Source organism: Rhipicephalus microplus, chromosome X (assembly GCF_043290135.1).
Source record: "Rhipicephalus microplus isolate Deutch F79 chromosome X, USDA_Rmic, whole genome shotgun sequence".
In the NCBI taxonomy this organism is placed as follows: domain Eukaryota; kingdom Metazoa; phylum Arthropoda; class Arachnida; order Ixodida; family Ixodidae; genus Rhipicephalus; species Rhipicephalus microplus.
In genome coordinates, this window is record NC_134710.1 from 385,789,263 (window position 1) to 385,809,568 (window position 20,306).

Genomic DNA, 20,306 nt, shown 5'->3' on the forward strand with positions numbered 1-20,306 from the left:
ATAACTTCTTTGCTAGGAAATGCAGTGAACGTAACTTTCATGCTCTCTACAAACACACGCGTCCTACATACCTGCTTCACTGGACAAATGCCGTAATTTTAATTGTTCAGCGGTAAATTGCCATCAGGCGTCAGAACATCAGCTTATCATAACGACTTCATATCTTTATGCCAGTCACCTACAACAAAAGGCACACATGCAACAGCACACTTTAAGGCACGTGGTGGGTGTATTGCAAATAGGTATGAAAACAGTTCATACACCAAGTATTTGAAGTACGCACAAGAAAATGAATAAAGCTATGGCGCTCAACTCTTGAACGTGAAGCCTGAAGGTCCACAATTTTTTCCTTCTTGTGTGGGGAATATAGATTAGAAAGCTTGGGTAAGAGTAGAGGTTCTTCAATTTTGCCTCTAACCAAAGTGCATCAAGAGTGTCGCTGACTGACACTCCCACGTTTAAATTCACATTTTTAACAATAAAGTGGCTGGGAGTACAGCCGCTGTGGTAGCTCAGTGGTAGAGCATCGAACACCTTATTCGAAGGTCGCAGGTTTGATTCCTGCCCACGGCAAGTTATCTTTTCACCCACTTTTTTTTCTTCATAGTTGCATTACAATTCGGTCTAATAACTTCTTTTCTTGGCAATATTGTCTGTTATATCTCAATAATGTTGAGTCAAAACACCGAAAAACCAGCCTTTAAGTATACACTTCTTTCCCTTATTCATTGACAAGGCTCTTGTACTGCCAGACTTGGTGCCTTTAGGTTGTATACGAGGGACTATTGGTCAGCTGCCAACTCGTAATAAGTTCGTTTCCTACGTGATGCGAAAAAGGCTCATAACGAGTGTGCCAAACTCGCCGCCATGGCTACTGGTGCCGCTGACTGAAACTCCAATGTTTTAATTCACATATATACCCAATAAACATCCTAGACAACATCTACAGGAGATCAACTGCTACCATAGTGCTTCATAAAGATAGCAATAGAATACCGATCAAGAAGGGAGTAAGGCAGGGGGATACGATCTCCCCAATGCTATTTACCGCGTGCTTACTGGAGGTTTTCAGAGGCCCAGAACGGGAACAGTTAGGCGTAAGGATGTATGGAGAGTACCTTGGTAACCTGCGCTTTGCCGATAACATTGCATTGCTGAGTAACCTAGGGAATGAATTGCAACTCATGGTTACGATGTTAGACAAGGAGAGCAGAAAAGTTGGTCTAAAAATGATTCTGCAAAAACGAAAGTAATGTACAACCTTAGAAGAGGGAAGCGCTTCCAGATAGGTAATAGTGCACTTCAAGTTGTAAAAGACAATGTCTTCTTAGGACAGGTTATAACCACTGAGACGAACCACGAGATTGAAGTGAATAGAAGAATAAAAATGTGGAGGAGCCAATTTATCAAGCACTCTCAAATCACGACAGGTAGGTCACCACTATCCCTCAAGAAGAAAGTTTAATTACAGCTGCATCTTGCCGGTACCTAGCTTTGGATCAGAAATCCAGAGGCTTACAAAAAGGATTCAGCTGAGATTGAAACCGACGCAGTGAGCAATGGAAAGGAAAATGGTAGCTGTAGCCTTAGGAGACAAGAAGTGAGCAGATTGGAGTAGGCAACAAACCGGGGTTAAGGATATCATAGCTGAAATGAAGAAGAGGTAACGGACATGGGCCGGGCATGTAGCGCGTAGCCAGGATAACCACTGGTCTTTGAGGGTTACTAAATGGATTTCTAGACAAAGCGAGCGGGTTAGGAGGAGACACAAAATTAAGTGGGCAGATGAGATTAAGATGTCTGCGGGTATGATTTGGCAGCAGCAAGCACAGGACCCAGTTCACTGGCGAAACATGGGAGATGCCTTTGTCGTGCAGTGAACGTAATCAGGCTGCTGCTGCTGCTGCTGCTGCTGCTGCTGATGATGATGATGATGATGATGATGATGATGATGATGTTGATATACCCAATAAAGTGGCTTGGAGGATAGTCGCCATCGTAGCTCAGCGGTAGAGCATCGAGCACGTTATCTGAAGACCCGTTTCCATTGACCCGACGAGGGCGCGTTGAGTCGAAATAAACAGGTTTTCTGGACTCGCCCTCCCCATGTATAAGCGGACGCGTCAGGGCGGAGAGTCGTCGCGGCGAGTCCCGTTGACCCGGAGACAGGGGGTAGGTTCACCGAACTCGCCGCGCTCAGAAAGGGCATGTATAACCGGTCGCGCTGAGTTGACGGCTCGTGACCTCTCCCGCCCGTCGCCGTCTCCGCTTCCCCTGTCCCCATCACTCCGACGTTGCTCTTTCTCTGTCGGCCGGTACGCGCGGTACGCGCGGAGGACACCGTTCTGTTATGCGGTAAATGCAGATCACTTTTACGTTTAAATCTTGCTTGGCACGTCCTGCGAGAGCTTGTTGGTTATCGTTCTCACGACCGGCTATTTTGCTCTGGCCGTAGCAGGAAATCGGCTTGTGCGCCAGAAATCTCAAATACGTGCACATGAACGCTTTAATAAAGTTTCTGGTCACCTCGCACACAGAATACATTTGCGTAAATTCACAGAATTGTCTACTAATGCGCAGCATTGCAACTTCGCTTGCATTTATTTTGCGTTCTTCACAGTCAGGTTCGACTATGAAAAGGCAAATACTTTCGGGTATTTTATTCTTTGTAAGTTTTGTTTTGGGTTTTTTTGCAAGTGGTGTAAATTTACTTTATCACAAAAATTAGGTGCCTTTACCAATACATGTAATTTCCCCCAGAGGAAAAGCGTAGTCTAGGGTTGGTTTCGCTCTTTTTAATTCGTGTTTTATGAATCCCTGAATGGACTTGGGCATTTCGAACGTTTTTTCGGGTTTAGTGTTCGGATTTTGGAGGAGATGAGGGTCGTTCCACGCCAAGTATCCCAGACGGTACGCTAGACCATCTACGATTACACTCTAAAAAGTAATGGTTGGTCACTTTACTACAGTATTCATTTTTGGAACCAAATTTCTAAAGAAAATTTTAATTTCTTAAATATGGTGGCAGTTAGGTTGCGACTAAACTTCGAAATAGTGAAATATTATACGCAGCACGGTAAAACGATTCTAGTCGGTAGGAAAAGAACCGCATTTCCTTGTTAAAACGCATTCACCCCTAGTGTATGTTAATGTGCTTTGCGGGGAAGCAATGCAGTGTTCTTGACCAAAATCAGAAATTTTTACAGCTTTTCAACTTTTCCAGAGACAACGCAGCTGCATAGCTTGCTTGCATTGTTGACGGTTAGTGGGGGAAAATACGAGTCGCAAAGACAGTAGTTTGGAAGCGCTGGCACATGAACTTTGAAAAGTTTGCAATATTGTTCATGTTCAGGCACTTATAGGTCTGTGTGGCGCTCCATATAAAAAATATACACTTTGGATCATTTCAAAGGGTGCAGAAACGATATTTATTTCTGTAAGTTTAATACGAATCTTTGTTTTACGCGAGAAAATATTATTTATATTCGGTACGGCGAATTCCTGGAGAGACCAGCCAGGGGTGAAGAGGGGACGGTGCGTCAGGCTGCGGATACGCCTGCGGCGAGCGCTGTGCCGCAACAGAACCACTGCTGCCATCGCGTTGTGCAGTGTTAGCCAAGACACCAACACAACCATAAAGTACAGCTGGTGCAAACTGAAAAAAAATACCAAGACAGCCATCGCGGTGGCGGGGCGACAACTGCGTAAACAACCGCAGCCCACAGCGGCGAGAGCGCAGGCTTGGAGGAGCGGAAACCGGTACCGGAAGACGGGCTTTCAGCTCGCCTCGACGCAAAGCGTCGCTGCGATCACCGCTCACCTCAACTCGTCCGTGCGAGTTCATATAAACTTGGGCGCGTCGAGGTAAGCTGAACCCGCCACTAAACTCAGCCCGCCCCGGCGCGTCCATGTACACGGGGCTTGAAGGTCGCAGGCTTGGTTCCCGCCCACGGCAAGTTATCTTTTCACCCACTTTTCTTCAGATTTACAATATAATTCGGTTCAATAACTTTCCCTATACTTCCCTTGCCGTTATTTTGTGTTATATCACAATATGTTGTGTCAAAACACGGAAAAACTTACTCTTAAGTATATACTTGTTTCTCTTATTCAATAACAAGGGTCTCGTAGTGGCAGACTTGGTTCTTTTAGGTTGTATACGAGTGACTATTGGTAAGCTTCAAGCTGGTAATAGGTTCACGGGCTACGTGACGCCAAACAGGCTCATAAAGAGTGTGCCACACTCGCCACCATGGCTACTGGTGGCGCTCACTGACAATCCCATGTTTAAATTCACATATATACACAATATGGTAGCCGCCGTGGTATCTGGGTGGTAGAGCATAGAGCGCGTTATTCGAAGGTCGCAGGTTTGGTTTGTGCCCACGGCAAGTTATCTTTTCACCCCCTTTTCTTTCTTCACAGGTGCATTACAATGCGGTCAAATACCTTCCCGTATACTTTTTTAGGCATTTTTGTTATATATATATATATATATATATATATATATATATATATATATATATAGCTCTTTTATATAACAACTTGTTTATTCAGCCGACGTTTCGACGGGAGCCCCATCTTTTTCACGGGGCTCCCATTGCAACGTCGATGAATAAACAAGGTCTTATGTGCAAACGCATCTAGCTTTATACTTATAACCTTGCGGCAACCCAAGTTGTTCTTCTGCGCATAAGCCTTATATATATATATATATATATATATATATATATATATATATATATATATATATATATATATATATATATATATATTTCCCATCAGACACCGATGTTCAACATCGCAAAATTTACCTGGCTTCGATGCACTTTCATATCGTAGTCCTCCGGGCACAATGAAATGAGCAAAAAAGAGTGAGAGGAGAGAAAAAGTAGAGAAAACTGAGAAATTATTTCGATGAAATCAGTCCACATGGTGAACGTACGTATTTATCGGAGCTTATGAAGATATTTATGGCGCCGTAGTGTAAGGCACATGACATAACGGGTGAACCTTAACCTGTCATTTCTCAACGAGCGCATCCTATTTACTGACTTCATGCAGCTCTAAGAAACGTTGGCACCAACTAGAGGAAACGATTAGAATTAAAAGAGACACAATAAAAACTGTCTAAACACTAATCGAAAAAGAAAACTCTAAAAGCCTACTTGTAGTATTTTGCATACGAGTGAGTAGGGCACAGAGTGGCCACTGGACTAAGCGAAGGAAAAAAGTGGTAGTTTTAGAGGTTCAAATCTCTCTATTTGACACAACACTAACGAGAACCAAGGCAACATTCCCATAACATCACAGGAGATGCTATTAGTAGTAACTGTAATGTGAATGCGAATAAATAAAACTGGACGAAAAGATAAGTATACAGCCGAGGGCAGGAACCGAACCTGCGACCGAAGATCACGTGCTACGTGACGTCAAGAGGTACAAAAAGAATGTGCCACACTTTCCGCCTAGGCTAGCGGTAGCGCTCACAGACGCTCCTACGTTGGTATGCCCATATATAGCCGATAAAATAGACAGGAAGATAGCTGGCATGGTAGCTTAGTTGGTAGGGCATCGCACATGTTATCCCGAAGGTCGCAGCTTTGATCTATGCCCATGGCAAGTTGTTCATTCGTTCCATTTTGTTTCTTCACATTTATATAACAGTTTATACACATAATATCCCCCATGCTTTTCTGGGCACTGTTGTGTGTTGGTTCTCAATACCAATGATCTAAGTGGGGTCTTTGAGCTTACGATCAATAGAAAGCATCCCCTATATTTTTGAAGGCAACAAACCTCGCAATAAACTGATCCCCAAAATATGGCCTATACTAATTTTTGATTAAATAAAGCAATATATTAGGTGTTTACACGTATATTTCTTCAGTGTGTGCATGAAATTGTGATGACCATGACGGGTTCTATAAAAGTACGTTGTTCATCAAAAAGCGTACTTACAATAGACCCATGACATATCGCTTTCGCGCAATGACACCGTATGGCTACAAGCTGCGGCTACAAGTTTTTGAAATGCTGAAGTGGGCTTCGACAGCTGTCAGATGTTTTAGCAAGTGAGGCACTGGCAATATTCCTTGCAACATGTTCTGCTGCAAAGCTAACAGTTTCAGTAAATATTGTCGGCTTACGGTTTATTAGATCACCCAATTCTGCAAAACTGGTCTCATTGTCTGGCCCAAATATTCAGCCGAAAACACGTACTATTAGCAGCACGCTACGCAAAACCTTAACCTTATCAACAAGCAGTATAAAAGCTTCGGGCTCAATAGTTGTGGCAAGAGGTAATCCCACAGTATTTTTTCATTTGTTTGCTTCTCTTGTTTATTAGGTTATTTTTAAATATTTCTAATTGGCTGTCAGAAAGAGCAACCTGTCCTCTTGATGAGGTTCAATAAAGTGCTTATTTCTCTTGCTGAATAGATAAATATCCTAGACAACGATTGCCAAAAAGGTGGCTTTTTAAACGGAGAAGCAACCCTTGACGGGCCTGATGGGACTTACCAAGCTGTATCGAAGAGGACAACCAACTGCTGCAATGGCGGTGCAGTGTGCCATGTTGAAGCTTAAATAGCTGTCCAGCTAAAACAGACATGATGAAAACCAGACAGCAGATTCAACTCCCACTTTCTATTTAGCACGATTTGTAATGCACTACATCTAAGCTTGATGGTGTGCATATGCGTCAGCAATTCGAGACTAACACATCCATGAGGGTTTGTCATATACTACTGCACCTTTCAACACGTGGATGAACATGTTAGGACTGTAGCAGGTGTTCATTCGAAATAGCAGGTAGCTAGCTGCTGACCAACAATTTATCACATTGTACCAGAATCATACCCTCGCTATGAAAAAAAAGAGAAGGGTGCTCGTATGAGCACACTTTTTTGGCTGTTAGTTCATATTCATATTGCACCTAACAAAAAACCCTCACAAAAAGCCTATTTTTAATATATTGTTGGTATCACAATCATTGCCTGATGTTGAAAATGAAGATATAAGGAGAAGGAAGAAGAGATACATTAGAAAGAGGAATTGGTCCCTCGCTTTCACTAAGACCTAGTTTTATCAGAGGCTCCTAGATAATTGCCTGATAAATATAGCGCCACAGCAAGAATGTTGTGGAAGTTGGTAGAGATTTATGGCTATTACTTGCGTAATAAAAAACATAGGCGGGAAAAGAGAGACACCACGGGCGCAAACTGTTAACCGGTTTATTGAAAACAACCAAATACACTTTTACCCTCGAGACTAACAAACGCCCCATTAGTGATAATGAGCAACTACGATATAAAACTAAACAGATATCTTCACACTACAATATGAAAATACCCTCCTGAGACTAAATTTTCAGTCTGACGTCACGTAGGAATATAAGGATACCTACATGTACAAGTGCCTTTTAAAAAGTTGAGTTTTTATCAGACAGTTTGACTGATGCTTGGCTGACACACTTCTTTCTAATTTTTTTTATAAAAACGCTTCATTTAACTCCTGGTTTATATTCTACCTGTGCACTGATAAAGTACTTGTAAAAAAATCACAGCCGATTCAAGGAGTGAATGGTGATGAGTGGGGCGAAGCGCGAGGGGGTTTCATCGTTAATGCGTGAAGCATCCGCGAATATTGCCCACTGCATCATCAAAGATGTGACAAACACTGCATATATTTACACAAGAAATTTCATTATTCGTAAGTGGTAGCTATACGTCACTTTCGTTCTCCCGTCTATAAAACGACTTATGGTCGGTAAAGTGGCGGATCGGTGATGGGGCGTAGTGGGATGTTTGCAAGGGCGAAGTAGTGGGCAGTTTGCAAAGGTGGAACTATAAGGGATCACGTACAAACAAGGCATGATGGACATAGTGGAACAATGTATAGTTCTTTAACGCGACCCTGCATACAAGTAAACGACCATCTTGCATATCATATTGCCTACTTCTCAACAGTATTTGCTTTATCAACGCTGAAGTGGTGGATAGGTAATGGGGCATAGTGGGATGTTTGCAAGGACGAAGTAGTGGGCCCTCGGGAAAGGTGGAACTATAGGGGGCCACTTACATAAAGGGATGGACAGATACACTCTTTTAGGAGCTTCGCCCATAAAAATGATGTGCTCTACATGACCTGCAACGATCGACCAGATGTGTTCGTGCTGAACTACATAACGTGGAGTCATGCTCTTTCAAACTGTTTTTTTTTAAACCTTCTAAATTTCTCAACATAAGAAGGGCTCCAATCAAGAGAAACCTGGTATAAGACTCCCGTTTTACAGCAGTTCGTAAGGCGCAGTAGTCATAATACTGTTGCGGGACGAAATGCCCTTATCCAATCAAAAATAGTTTCAGATACGTTCATGCTGGTTTAGCGAAAATGGGAAGGTCAAGTCATTTTTCTTCCTTATAGCTGTCATGTTCTATCTCTAAAATTGTTGTGAAGCAATGTATCTTTGATATTTATTTCGAAAATCCACGAGGCTTGTCACAAACGCATTAATTATACGCAAGGCTTTGGCACAAACTACGGTCCCACTTGGGTAGATTCAGAAAGGAGGCAAAAGTTAAGGTAAAAGTAGGCAGAATAGGCATGCCATTTATTTTAGCGCCAAATGTGCCGCCAATGATGGAAAAGTGATATTATGAAGAGTAATATTATTGCTCGAGTGATTCAAGTTATTATTGTTCTAGATTTTCATCGAGTAGTTTTTATTGGTAGTAACGTAGACCAAGAATATTAAAGTTTCCCTCGCTTCCTTGGTGTTCATACTGACTGCCAGTAATATTTATTTGTCGTATACAATTTCTGAACAAGGTTAAAGAGCAAAGCCCTTTTTCCTTGAATCGGTTGGCCAAAGTTGGGACTGGGTTACCATAGCTCCGTATTTTTCGAAGAGTACAAGGGTAGACATAAACTTTGGAGGCGCGTCGCGCACTGTGAGTTTCTTCAGATGGCTTGAACTGAAACATTCACAATTGTTCAGTATCCTTAAGTGAAGAAACAAAGCTCACTTACTGCAATGCGCTGCGTATTGTTGCAAAATATATCTTTAGCCGAGACACTAACATGTTGGACGATCGTTCAACGGGCGGTATCCCATAGTCTAATGTGGAAGAGTATTGTACTCTTTGCTGAAATTGAGTGCAATCAAAAAGCAACTTTATATTCAGTTTGTGCAATGTGCTTGTGTATACAAAACTATTGAAGTGCACAGAATGCAGGATAACATGATATTCAATGACATACTGATCCAAATACATCAGTTAGGCTGCTTGTATATTTGACCTTCGTAAGGCGAACGTTAAAATACCCCAGTGCTGTGTGGGACCCCTTCCAGTCGTGGTTAATAAATCAAAAGGAAAAATGCGGCGAAAGGCCGCAAGGCCAAATTTATATCGTTACTCACGAAATGACTCCGTTTCTAAAATGCTTTGGTTGCTTGAATTGCCTACGCTGGCTCAACGCACGAAAGTCAGTGGAGCTAAATTCCTTTTTTTGTTATCAAAAGAACACCTCAATATAGAAACTAAGCGTCATCTTGTTTTCAGGCCTTCCAGCAATATTAGATCATGCAATCAATTTGTGTGTTCGGTTCCAAAATGCAATCTTGATATGTACGCGTATTCCCCTTTTTCGCGAACGATAAAATAGTTGAATAAGTTTCAGTACCGGTACTGAATTCGAAGAGCAGAGGAAGCTTTGAAAAGTGCATTAAAACGATGTCGTGAACATTGAGTGTTGCTATAGTATTGTACATATACTGCTATGTTGTTCGAAAGTACTTCATGTAGGCACTTCATAATGCATACTATAACACCATCGCAAAGTATGTATTTGTGTTTTTTTAATAACAGCGTTTTTAAGAGAAACATTTTCCTTTGTGTATTTATTAAAGGTCTGTCTTCATTAAAATACGTTGTACTTGTTTTTGTTTTATGCTAACGTTTTCTGTACCCACCCTGTTGCGGCCATAACAGCCAACAGTATTTGGAAATAAAAAAAAATCGGACATACAAAAAAGCACATTTTGTTATTTTTTTCATGGAATGCGGTGCTGGGTGATTTGAAATGATGCTAAGTTAATTTAACGGATTTGCACCCAGTGCATCATACTTCGCGTCTGGGAGGGGGGTAGTGCCATACCAACTGAAAGTTGCGAAATGCGATAGATGATAAGATAGGCTATCCAGAGTCATTATGCTGGGGATAACTCTTTGACGCGCTGTGCTTCAACCTTCAATTCTGTTGTCTGCAAGCAGCTAGGCATTTCCTTACTTAGGGCATCATCACGCCTTTGCTGTCGTGTAGTGCTTGGGAATCCTCGGTAAACTACTGGTGTTGGGTCCACATGTGCGTGTATATAACAATACAACACAAAAGTTTGAATACAATGGGTAATATTTGGCATTCATTATTTGGTCTGTAAAACACTCACTGAAAGAAAAAGGGACAGAAATGCACCGGACATGCAACATATATAGAAACTGAATTTTAACAAGAAGAAATAAACGAAACCATAGAGTTACGTGGCTTGTGCTTCAAACGCAAAAAAAACGCCCTGGTTATTGCCCCATAATGTAGCATGCGCATTACTAACTCAGAATGCAAGTATTATAAAAAAACTATGCATCATTTCTATTTTTGTGCAAAAACAATATTGATTCTTGATACGCCAGAATAGAAGCTCGGAGCCGTCACAATGTAAATATGCAGCCAAGCTGAATTGTTTGGCCCCAGACAGTGTCGTGAAGGGGTCAACTAGACGCACAGTAGCCGCCCATGGCAACCATGGCACAAAGCCTTAAACTGCAATACTTTTCTTAACAAAAATTCTAGATTGGTAGTTTCCGGCTACCGCCAGCGTTTTGACTTTAGATTCGGAGAGGGTAGGCATGTGCCGTACTATAATCATGAACAGTTTTTTGGGCCAGCTCGTATCACGAACCATACACGAGTACAAGGATACTCGAACATAGGTAGTTGTTATTTTCTTTTTTTTCCTTCTAAATATTTTGAATATTTCTTAATAATAGGTTTTCTTCGAGTTATTTCAATGTTAGTTACGCTGGATTCACCAATCTTCCTCAGAAAGGCATGTCCGTTATTGTTCAGGATGCGCAGAATTAAACAACCCAGCTTAGAATATATTATTTGGAATAATTCCTCCTTGTCAGCCTTCTGCTTATTTAGGTTGTGTCTCCGGTACCTATTTTTATGGTGGCAATAATTTTATGCGAATCAGCATGGTTTTCATCTAGACAATCTATATTAGCGTGTTTAACCTATTGTAACTATTCTGTGCCTCATTAGTCATAAATGTCTGAATTCATTTTCTATAATTTAATCGTCCTTTCACAAGTCCGCCTAGTGGGTGTGAGCCGCACATAGAGGTTTGATCATCATCATATTCTTGCTGCACAGGTCAACGTCATTGTGAAGGAGAGCCTGCCAGGACCATCTTTACGTTAGGCGAGTGCTTACCCACGTGATTTCCTGGCTTCAACTAAGGAGCTCCAGAGCCGGGCCGAGGCCGCCGTAGAAAAACCATCGCTACACATTCGCAGCCACGCCTAATCATGGACTGTTGGCTGAGCACAGAGTCGCTGATGATGACGTTGTCTGGTACGCTAGACGACCTTTTGCTAGTTGCAATGGATTTAGTTGAAGACAACGCGGGGGAGAACATACCCTCAAGCAAGGTGAAGAAACTTATCCGAGATTTGACCGTTGCCAAAGAACCTTTGCAGGAGTATGTTAAGTACCTTGAGGCGAGACTGCAGGAAAGGCAACTTGAACAGAAGTTTCTGCACAAAAAGTTATCCGAACTCCGCAAGGAAGAACGCATGCTGCTAGAGACACGGAACGCAGATAACGAGCCTGCAGGTACAGCAGCCTCCACCCTTTCAACTTCCCCAAATGGGGGTTACGAGAGAAAAAGCTTGATGGAACATCCGGATTCAGCATCAATAGACCACTCTCACATAGCAGAAGACGGCGAGTCACTATGGCACTTGCGTTCAATGGCTTCCCTAGTCGAAGAACTTCGCGAACGTCGGGTACTCGACAACGACTATCGCGTTGAAGGTGCCCCAGGATTATCGCAGCACGCTATTGGACCGGTGATTCCACCTTTTGGTCAGGCTGAAAGCAACTGGCTTGAACGGATGCGGTCCATTGAGAGGTCCGAGAAAATTTTGAACAATGATATGCTGCCGACGATCGAGCAAGACATGGGCACCGAAGCCGTGGATAACTTCCGTGAAGAATTCTGAAGTTTGCGGAGAGTTTGATGTATTTATGGTTAAATAAAGTTCAAGTTGTGTTTCCTAGTTCATGCGCAGTTGTTTTGTTCTGACCGTTAATATAAACAGCTAAGCAATCGACCATGGTAAGATATAACTTCGCAATGTTAATAAATGCTTCAGATATATATTTCTCAGTGCTACTTCCTAAACTAATAAAATAACATCCTAGCTAGTTCTGCACGTGCGTATCGCCTAATACAACTGGTAGTACAGGTTTCAAGATTACCGCTGCAATAATTATTCACACTGTTGTAACTTCAAATGCTTTCAACTGGTACTCCCAATCGGTCTTCACACTTGATAACATTGTTGTTCTTCGGCTTAGTTATGTTTCTCACCCTAATAAACTAGAGAGTACCGCAAAAAGTTTTGACAGCTTCTTGAACCTTATCCTGAAACTAGGTACTCAACTATATACAGGTTCTGAAGGCATCCCTAATTTTTTTGTGACATGAAATTCTTCATAAACAGCACAAGACCATAACTTATGTTTTAAGACATCCTTGTATCCTGGTACCACGTTCATGAAAATCTGCCCAAGTGTTTTCTTTGCCTAAATGAGGAGCAAAACTATTTATTTCTAAACACAGATCCACATCTCTTACACCTTATTGCAATATGTTAGAGCACATCATTCACAAACATATGTTTGAACTCCCTCAGTATAATAATATGCTATTTGTAATTTTGGCATAGTTATTGTTGTGCTTATAATAAGCGAATGCTTTGTTGGGTTTGGTGGTGCAAGGGCCATAGAGGGCCGAACAGCACTGTATGTTTTGTGGGGTGTTCAGGTTGATTGATTGCTGCGAAGATTTATACTCCCTCATTCGTTCTAAGTTATTATTATGCTAAACGTCAGTTTCGATGAGCCTCGGATTGTTTCTTGAATAAACAATTATTGTTGTTTTTCCTGTGCACATGGCTTGTACCCAATGAAAAAAAATGGCTGAATATAAGGTTAACTTTCTCAATACTCTTTGCTTTTTTCATTTGGGCTCAGACTTCGTTTATTTCGGCTCACCAGATTAATCTCTCACTGATGTCAATACCGATGTTTATCCAGGATCTGTTTTATGTGCTTTATTATTTTCTTACTTTTAAATAAATATTTACCATATAGCATCTCTTGTAGAATAGCGCTCTACGAAGATGACAGTGCCCTCTATGGAGCTACAAATTCCATTGACACTCAATACCATCTTGCACGATTACTCACGCTATTTACTTAGTGTGACACTTGTAAAGTGAAGAATAACTCTAGTAAAACAGTCGTATAGTATTTTACCAATCAGTGCAACACCTTCTTTTTTTACTATTCTCAATGTGGCACTCAGGTTAGCAGTGTTCGATAGTAAAAAAAAATCGCCAGATCCCACCTACCTTACAAATCGATCTTATGCAAAGCACGCAGATACGAGGTGACTGTGTGTAGTTTTTTATAGAGCTAAACAATATGAAGTGGCGCTAAACTCATGTCACCACCATCAGCCTGACCACGTCCACTGCAGGACAAAGGCCTCTCTCATGTTCGGCCAGTTAACCCAGTTCTGTGCTTGCTGCTGCCAATTTATACCCGAAAACTTCTTAATCTTACCTGCAAACCCAACCTTTTGTCTCCCCCGAACCCGCTTCCCTTCTCTGAGAATCCAGCTAGTTCCCCTAATCACCAGCGGTTATCCTGTCTATGCGCTACATGCCCGCGGCTCATGTCCATTCCCTCTTCTTTATTTCAACTATGATATCCAAAACGACTATTTGTCCCCTAATCCACTCTGCTCTCTTCTTCTCTCTTAAGGTTACGCCTACCATTTTCCCAGGCAGCACGCCGCCGTTGGACCAATCTCTGACCAACATCGGCTAACATCGGCACCGACGTCGGGCCGATGTCGGAAGTGCAACTTCTTCCAATGTCGGGCCGACGTTCAAGCCAATGATGGGCCGACGTTTTGCCGATGTTTTAGCCAGTATACAACCAACATTGGGCCGACGAAGGCCCATCGTATTGCCGACAAAGCTGCCAATGTTCGGCCAACATTGGGCCATATTTCAGCCAATCACATGCCATTTTTACGCCGATGTTTGCTGCACGACGAATATTGGCTACGGATGTACGACCGACATTGGACCAATCCAGGGCCACATTGCAGCCAATCAAATGCCGTTATTACACCGATGTTTCCTGCACGACGAATATTGGCTACTGATTGGCTTGCCATTATGTAACCATTATTAGTTGGGAATTTTTCTTACCGGAAGATTTAAAGAATATGCCTCGATGACCCGCTCTTGTAGCTTTGCAGCCCTGTATACTTGAGGCAACAGAAAATTGAATGCTGAGAACTGAAAGCAGTTACTCGATCTATTTCATCTTTTATACCTCATTCCTTTTGCTAACACTGGAAGTGTAGTTTATTTTTAACCAATCCATCTTTTGCAATAGCGAGTGCTTTATTTGGTACTGGTATTTGGTACAGCAGATCGAAAAAAGTCGTTAGGAAGTAAATGCTGAAAGCGTATGTCCCCCACTTGTAATCCCCACATATGTCCCCCACATGATAATCGAGAATATTCATACAGTTTAGAGCATTTTTTTGTAACTAAAACATGGTGATGGTGCTTCCGAATCAGCAAAAGCTAGCCGAACAGTGCACCACCGACAGTCTGCAGACCATTTATTCTTTGTTTTTTTTATTTGGTACAACAAAAAATGTATACATTGAAAAATATATATACACAACTAAAAAAGGCCCGCTCTACTGCAGGTCAGGTTGCGTTGGGGGCACAGTGGCAGTGGTGCTGTCAAGGCCCTGGCTGCTGTGGCTGGGCAGGAAGCCAGCTGCCGCGAGCAGCCGATAATCTGCACTCTGAGAATGGGGATCATCGGGCTACTCCACAACAAATGCTTCTCTGAAGCGCCGCTTCCTGCCCCCACAGCGATCACCAGACCCTGGCAGCCACCTCTTAATAAAGTTGAGGGCCTCCGCCTGGTCGCACCCTGCTTTTTGGCAGATGACATCTGCATACAAGAACAGAAATACCATAGTACACATGAAGCACTGCAGTACAGAGAATACACAAGGGTATACACACATAAAACAATCAACAAATCTAACCTGTCACTAATCTACAGAGCCTCAGGTTCACAAAGGCCCTTTTTCCTTTTCTGCCATGAAGGCTGTACAGCACTTGCTCGTCATGTGCCAATACAGCCTTCATGGCATTCACAGCAATTTCTCGGAGGCCACGTCCCCCAATCTGCAGGAGGTGCCTGCGCTGTAAAAAAATGCAAGAAGCATAGATGGGGTAAACGCAACAGCACATCGAAATGTTTTCATGATAAAAATCTGCAAGAAGAGGACACTGAAAACAACAACTTGAATTTTTGGGCATCGCAACATTTCATTGTTTTTTTACGCTAACTTCAACTCACTTGACCTAAAATGGTTTTCACATCAGCCCTCTCACACTCAGTGTGAGAACCTTTCAGAGTCCTTCTCTGATATGCAGTTTCGCTGTTATGAAATCAAATACAACACTGTTATAACCCTTAATAAATATTGATTTTAGCTATGAAATAGTATAAGTACTTTGTACAGTGCTGAAATTCCAATACACGTTTCTTCGAGGTTACAATGTCTTTGCCTGAATGTTGACCAGGAGTAGCTTCTACAGGTGAAAAACGATAAAATATGTGGAATTCAAAAAGAAGCTTGGACATGTTTTAATCCATGCATTGTAAGCAGAGCACAACAAGATAAATGAACATGATCAAGGCGTACTAAGAGGCAACCTTAGAGAGACCAAATCTTTGTCATAGATGAAACTCATAGAAAAATAAAGGTCGCACTAGATGGTCGCACCATTTGCTGTTTATATTTTTCTGTGATAGCCAACAAAGAGGCATGTCGCTATAGAAATCTCATCACAATAAACAAAGGTGCATTTTTCTTAACCCTGCGAAATTGGGTGCATGTTAGATTTTTAAAAAAGTAAGAAATCGGCTAACACAAGGCAGGGTGAACTGTAGCTCAAAGTAGAGAGAGCCGCAGCGGACACGAAATAGGGTGATAAATGAACAAAATTAATGAATGTCTGTTTTAAGCAGGCTATTGCTAGTCACTGCCCATCAAACACACGATGCCGCCTACATCGTCTGCTAGCTTAGGACAGTTCACTCGGACTTCACAGACTATAGTAAATACAGTCGAATCTCATTAATTCCAACACACTTAATTCGAACTGACGCTGTGGTCCTATCAAAGCTATACCGCGCTCCGAAAATGCTCTCAGCACCCCGCCCAATCCTGCGGTGGCACTTCAGACACCTCATCGCTGTGCTTGAAGAAGAAAATGAAGAAAAGGAAGGAAAAGACTGCGGTGGAATGTTTGCCAAATGCCAATCTGCGACATTCCTGTGCCACGCTTCGGCTTTTTCCGTCCCTGCCACGTAGAGACCCTTCTCCTCTTAACACTGCGCACGAAGAGAAAGAGGGGAAAAAAAGCTGTCGCAGAGAGTTGGCTCTCTCTCATGCCGATCTGCAACGCGCCGGTGTCACGCTTCCCTGTTTTTCGTTCCTGCTATGTAGAGACTCTTCTCCTTTCAACACCGCACATGAAGAGAGAAAAAAAAAGCTGCCGCGGAGTGTTGCTCTCTCGAATGCCGATCTGCTTTTCTCCAGGTGGAGACGCTCTTTCTTTCTCATCATGTGCTGGCCACGCTCCGGCTGCAGCGCAGATAGTAACAGTGGCAACGCAGTTGTCTTCGAAGAGTGTCAGTACTGGACATTGCCGCGTGCAACTTCTTTTGCCAGGAGAATACTGAAGCCGAAGTACAAATGCTTTGCAAACTGCACGCAAAACTTGTTGACTCGTTGCAAGGCCAACGTGTACAGACATGTATTGAGTCTCGTATGTCTTATGCTTGGGGTGTTCCACTCATGCAGACTCAGACTACGTGCCAGGTGACGAAGTTGCTTTGCAGCGTCAGTCCTTGACAAAGAAATCGGGAGGGTGTGTTCTTCTTGGTGCGATGTGCGAGCTGCGTTGTCTGCGGAATTATTGCCACTGATCCCACAATGACCAGGAAGCCACTGAAACTTGAACTCGTGGCCTGTTTCTGTGACGTGGTGAACAAGCTTGACAACTTCATAAGTTAATTGTTCATGGCAACCTCGTCAAAGGACTGACTGCATGTTCTGTAGGGCTGGTTTTGAGTCGGAAAACACAGCCCGTTTACTCGGTCTTTGGGATTTGATGTACTCTAGGGCGCCACGCAAAGCCGCAAGTTCTGCCGCTGTGGACGTAGTGACATGTGACAGTTTGATTCGCAGAGTGATTCCTCTAGCTGGAATCCCCACAGCACCACCAGAACCAGACGCTGTGGTTGAACCATCGGTGTATATGTGCACGTGGTTGTTGTACATTTCGTGCAGATGGCTCAAGCTCAATTGTTTTAGGCCTGATGAAGGCAAATTTGATTTTTTATGTATTCCTGGAGTTGAAACACGTACTTGTGGAAGTGTCAGGCACCACGGAGGATACACCAGTTTCTCAGCAGGCGTAAAACCTGACGTAAACGACGCACGATGAGCACAGACAATTGCACTAAATTTCGTGCGGGGCTTCTCAGTATCGAGGGTTGCCAAGTGGTGGGAAGGATTCCTAGCATGTTGCCTGAGGTACGTACGCATCGTTTCAATGGTGGTGTGCGTCATGTGATCGAGTAGTCCTGTGCAATGGCAATTGTTTCAGCTGTCGATGCGCAGCGGGGTAAACCAAGGCATATCCTAAGCGCTTGGGCTTGAATATTTTGGATTGTGCGCAGGTTCGTTTGGCACGTGTTAGATATAACAGGTAGGCTATACCGCAGGTATCCAGTAAATAATACCTTATACAGCTGTAACAGAGACTCGACAGACATTCCCCAACTTTTCCCAGCAAGAAACCTGAATAAGTGACAAATGGCAGTCAGCCGCTTTTTCCCGTAGTTTACGTGGGGTGTCCAAGACAGGTTTCGGTCGATTACGACTCCCAAGAATCTGTGACTCCATCTGCATGACACCAACTGCCCGTTAATTGATATGCCATAGGCGGACATTGGTTTTCTGGTGAAAGCTACGACTGCACACTTCTCACTTGCGATTTCAAGCCCTTGTTTGCGTAAGTGGTAGGATGTCACTGATGCTGCCTTCTGAAGTCGAGCGCGAAGTTTAAGTCGAGTCACACCTGATGTCCACACACAGATGTCATCAGCATAAATGGAAAGTCGTACACTGCTTCGTTGCTTGGCAACTAGTTCAATGAGTGTTAGGTTGAACAGCGTCGGGCTTAGCACTCCGCCTTGCGGGACTCCTCGGCTGCAGTAATAGTTGGGTGTCGGGTCATTCTCTGTCTGCACGTGAAATGATCTATTCTGTAGGTAGCTCTGAACCCACGTATATATCCTGCCACCGAGTCCCACTCCTTCTAGTGCGCTGAGAATGGCTTCGTGGGTGACATTGTCGTATGTCCCTTTAACGTCAAGAAACAGAGCAGCAGATAACCGTTTGCAGGCCTTCTGGTGTTCTACATATGTCACCAAGTCAACTACATTGTCAATTGACGAGTGGCCTCGTCGGAACTCGGACATGGCATCTGGATATATTTCGTACAACTCTACGTACCATTCCCGACGCGTTAAAATCATCCTTTCCATAACTTTTCCCACACAGCTCGCAAGGGCAATCGGGCGGTAAGAGGAAATGTCCAAGGGTGACTTGCCGGCTTTGAGAAGTGGAATCAGGCGACTTGACTTCCATTCCTGTGGAACCATGCCAGTTTGCCAGGAGTCGTTGTACAGCTGCAAGAGTGCCTGCCGAGCTTGTTCTTCTAGGTGACACAGAGCACGGAAAGTGATGCCGTCAGGTTCTGGCGCCGAAGAATGTCTACACAAAGCAAGCGCAGCCTTTAGTTCGTCCATTGAAAACGAAACCTCCATTCGGGGATCACGTGAGGATACAGAAAAGTCGGGCGTCTTTGTCCCAGTTGAATTTGAGCCGCAGGCAATCCTTCGACAGAAAGAATCTGCGACATCAATCTCTTCGCAGCGTAAGTGAAGTGCCAGAGATTTTAATGGGTAGCGCTGAGTAATGGTTGTACGAAGACCCCGGACAGTTCTCCAGATTAGTGACAGAGGCTTTCTGGGATCCAAATACTCGCAAAAAATACCCATCGTTGCTTGTTCAACTTGTCCATGTGACGCTGTATTTTCTTTTGTGTGCGTCTGGCCACTCTCAGATCATCAAGTGACTTCGTGCGTATATAACGTCGTTCTGCATGACGACGAATCGCTCGCAGTTTCTCGAGATCAATGTCCATATCAGTGCGAGATGAGCTCACCGGAAGCGAACGCGTTGTTGACTGTTGGGCACTCTTTATTGCGTCCTCTAGGTTGAAAGGTGAGGCGCCAACATAGCCTTCCATGATTAACTTGTATTTTTGACAATCGGTGCACTGGACGGCTCTGGAGGACTTGAGAGTTGGAAAGCCGTCAATCTTCAGGTATGTTGGGATGCGGTCACTACCCCTTGTTTCCAAATCCGAAAGCCAGTGCACTCTGCGTGTGAACGAGGTTGAGACGAAAGTGAGGTCCAGGCAACTGCTATAGGCCGATCCGCACAGATAAGTAAGGCTGCCGTCATTCACGAGGATAAGTTCACATTCAGAAGCGAAAGACACTAACTGTCTACCTCCCGGGTTGACCCTAGAGCTTCCCCATAAGTAGTGGCGGGCATTGAAGTCACCAGTTATCACCCATGGCTGGAAAGTTGAATTCGAAATTCCGCGCAAGTGCTCACGGTCTAGGCGACTTGATGGATGTAAGTAGGCTCCGATGATGGTGAATGTGGTCTTCTTGTTTTTTACTGTTAGGCAAACGTACTGATTTTCTTCGTCAGGGGGTACAGGGTGATGAACATAAGTTAAGTCGTGCCGTATGAACAC

The 20,306-nt window shown here is 43.4% G+C and overlaps 1 protein-coding gene and 1 non-coding gene across 2 annotated transcripts; one reads left to right on the plus strand and one right to left on the minus strand.

Annotated features, from left to right (window-relative positions):
* The first annotated feature begins 501 nt into the window (after positions 1-501).
* On the plus strand, positions 502-573 carry TRNAR-CCU (transfer RNA arginine (anticodon CCU)). Its single transcript has one exon. It is a non-coding gene; the product is annotated as a tRNA-Arg (tRNA).
* Positions 574-14,992: 14,419 nt separating this feature from the next.
* LOC142777333 (uncharacterized) lies at positions 14,993-16,024 on the minus strand. The gene is made up of 2 exons (XM_075881633.1): positions 15,440-16,024; positions 14,993-15,342 (listed from the first exon to the last, which is right to left on the minus strand). Exons 1-2 carry the CDS (start codon positions 15,714-15,716, stop codon positions 15,212-15,214), a joined length of 408 nt encoding a protein of 135 aa, XP_075737748.1. The 5' UTR covers positions 15,717-16,024; the 3' UTR covers positions 14,993-15,211.
* Positions 16,025-20,306: the final 4,282 nt, after the last annotated feature.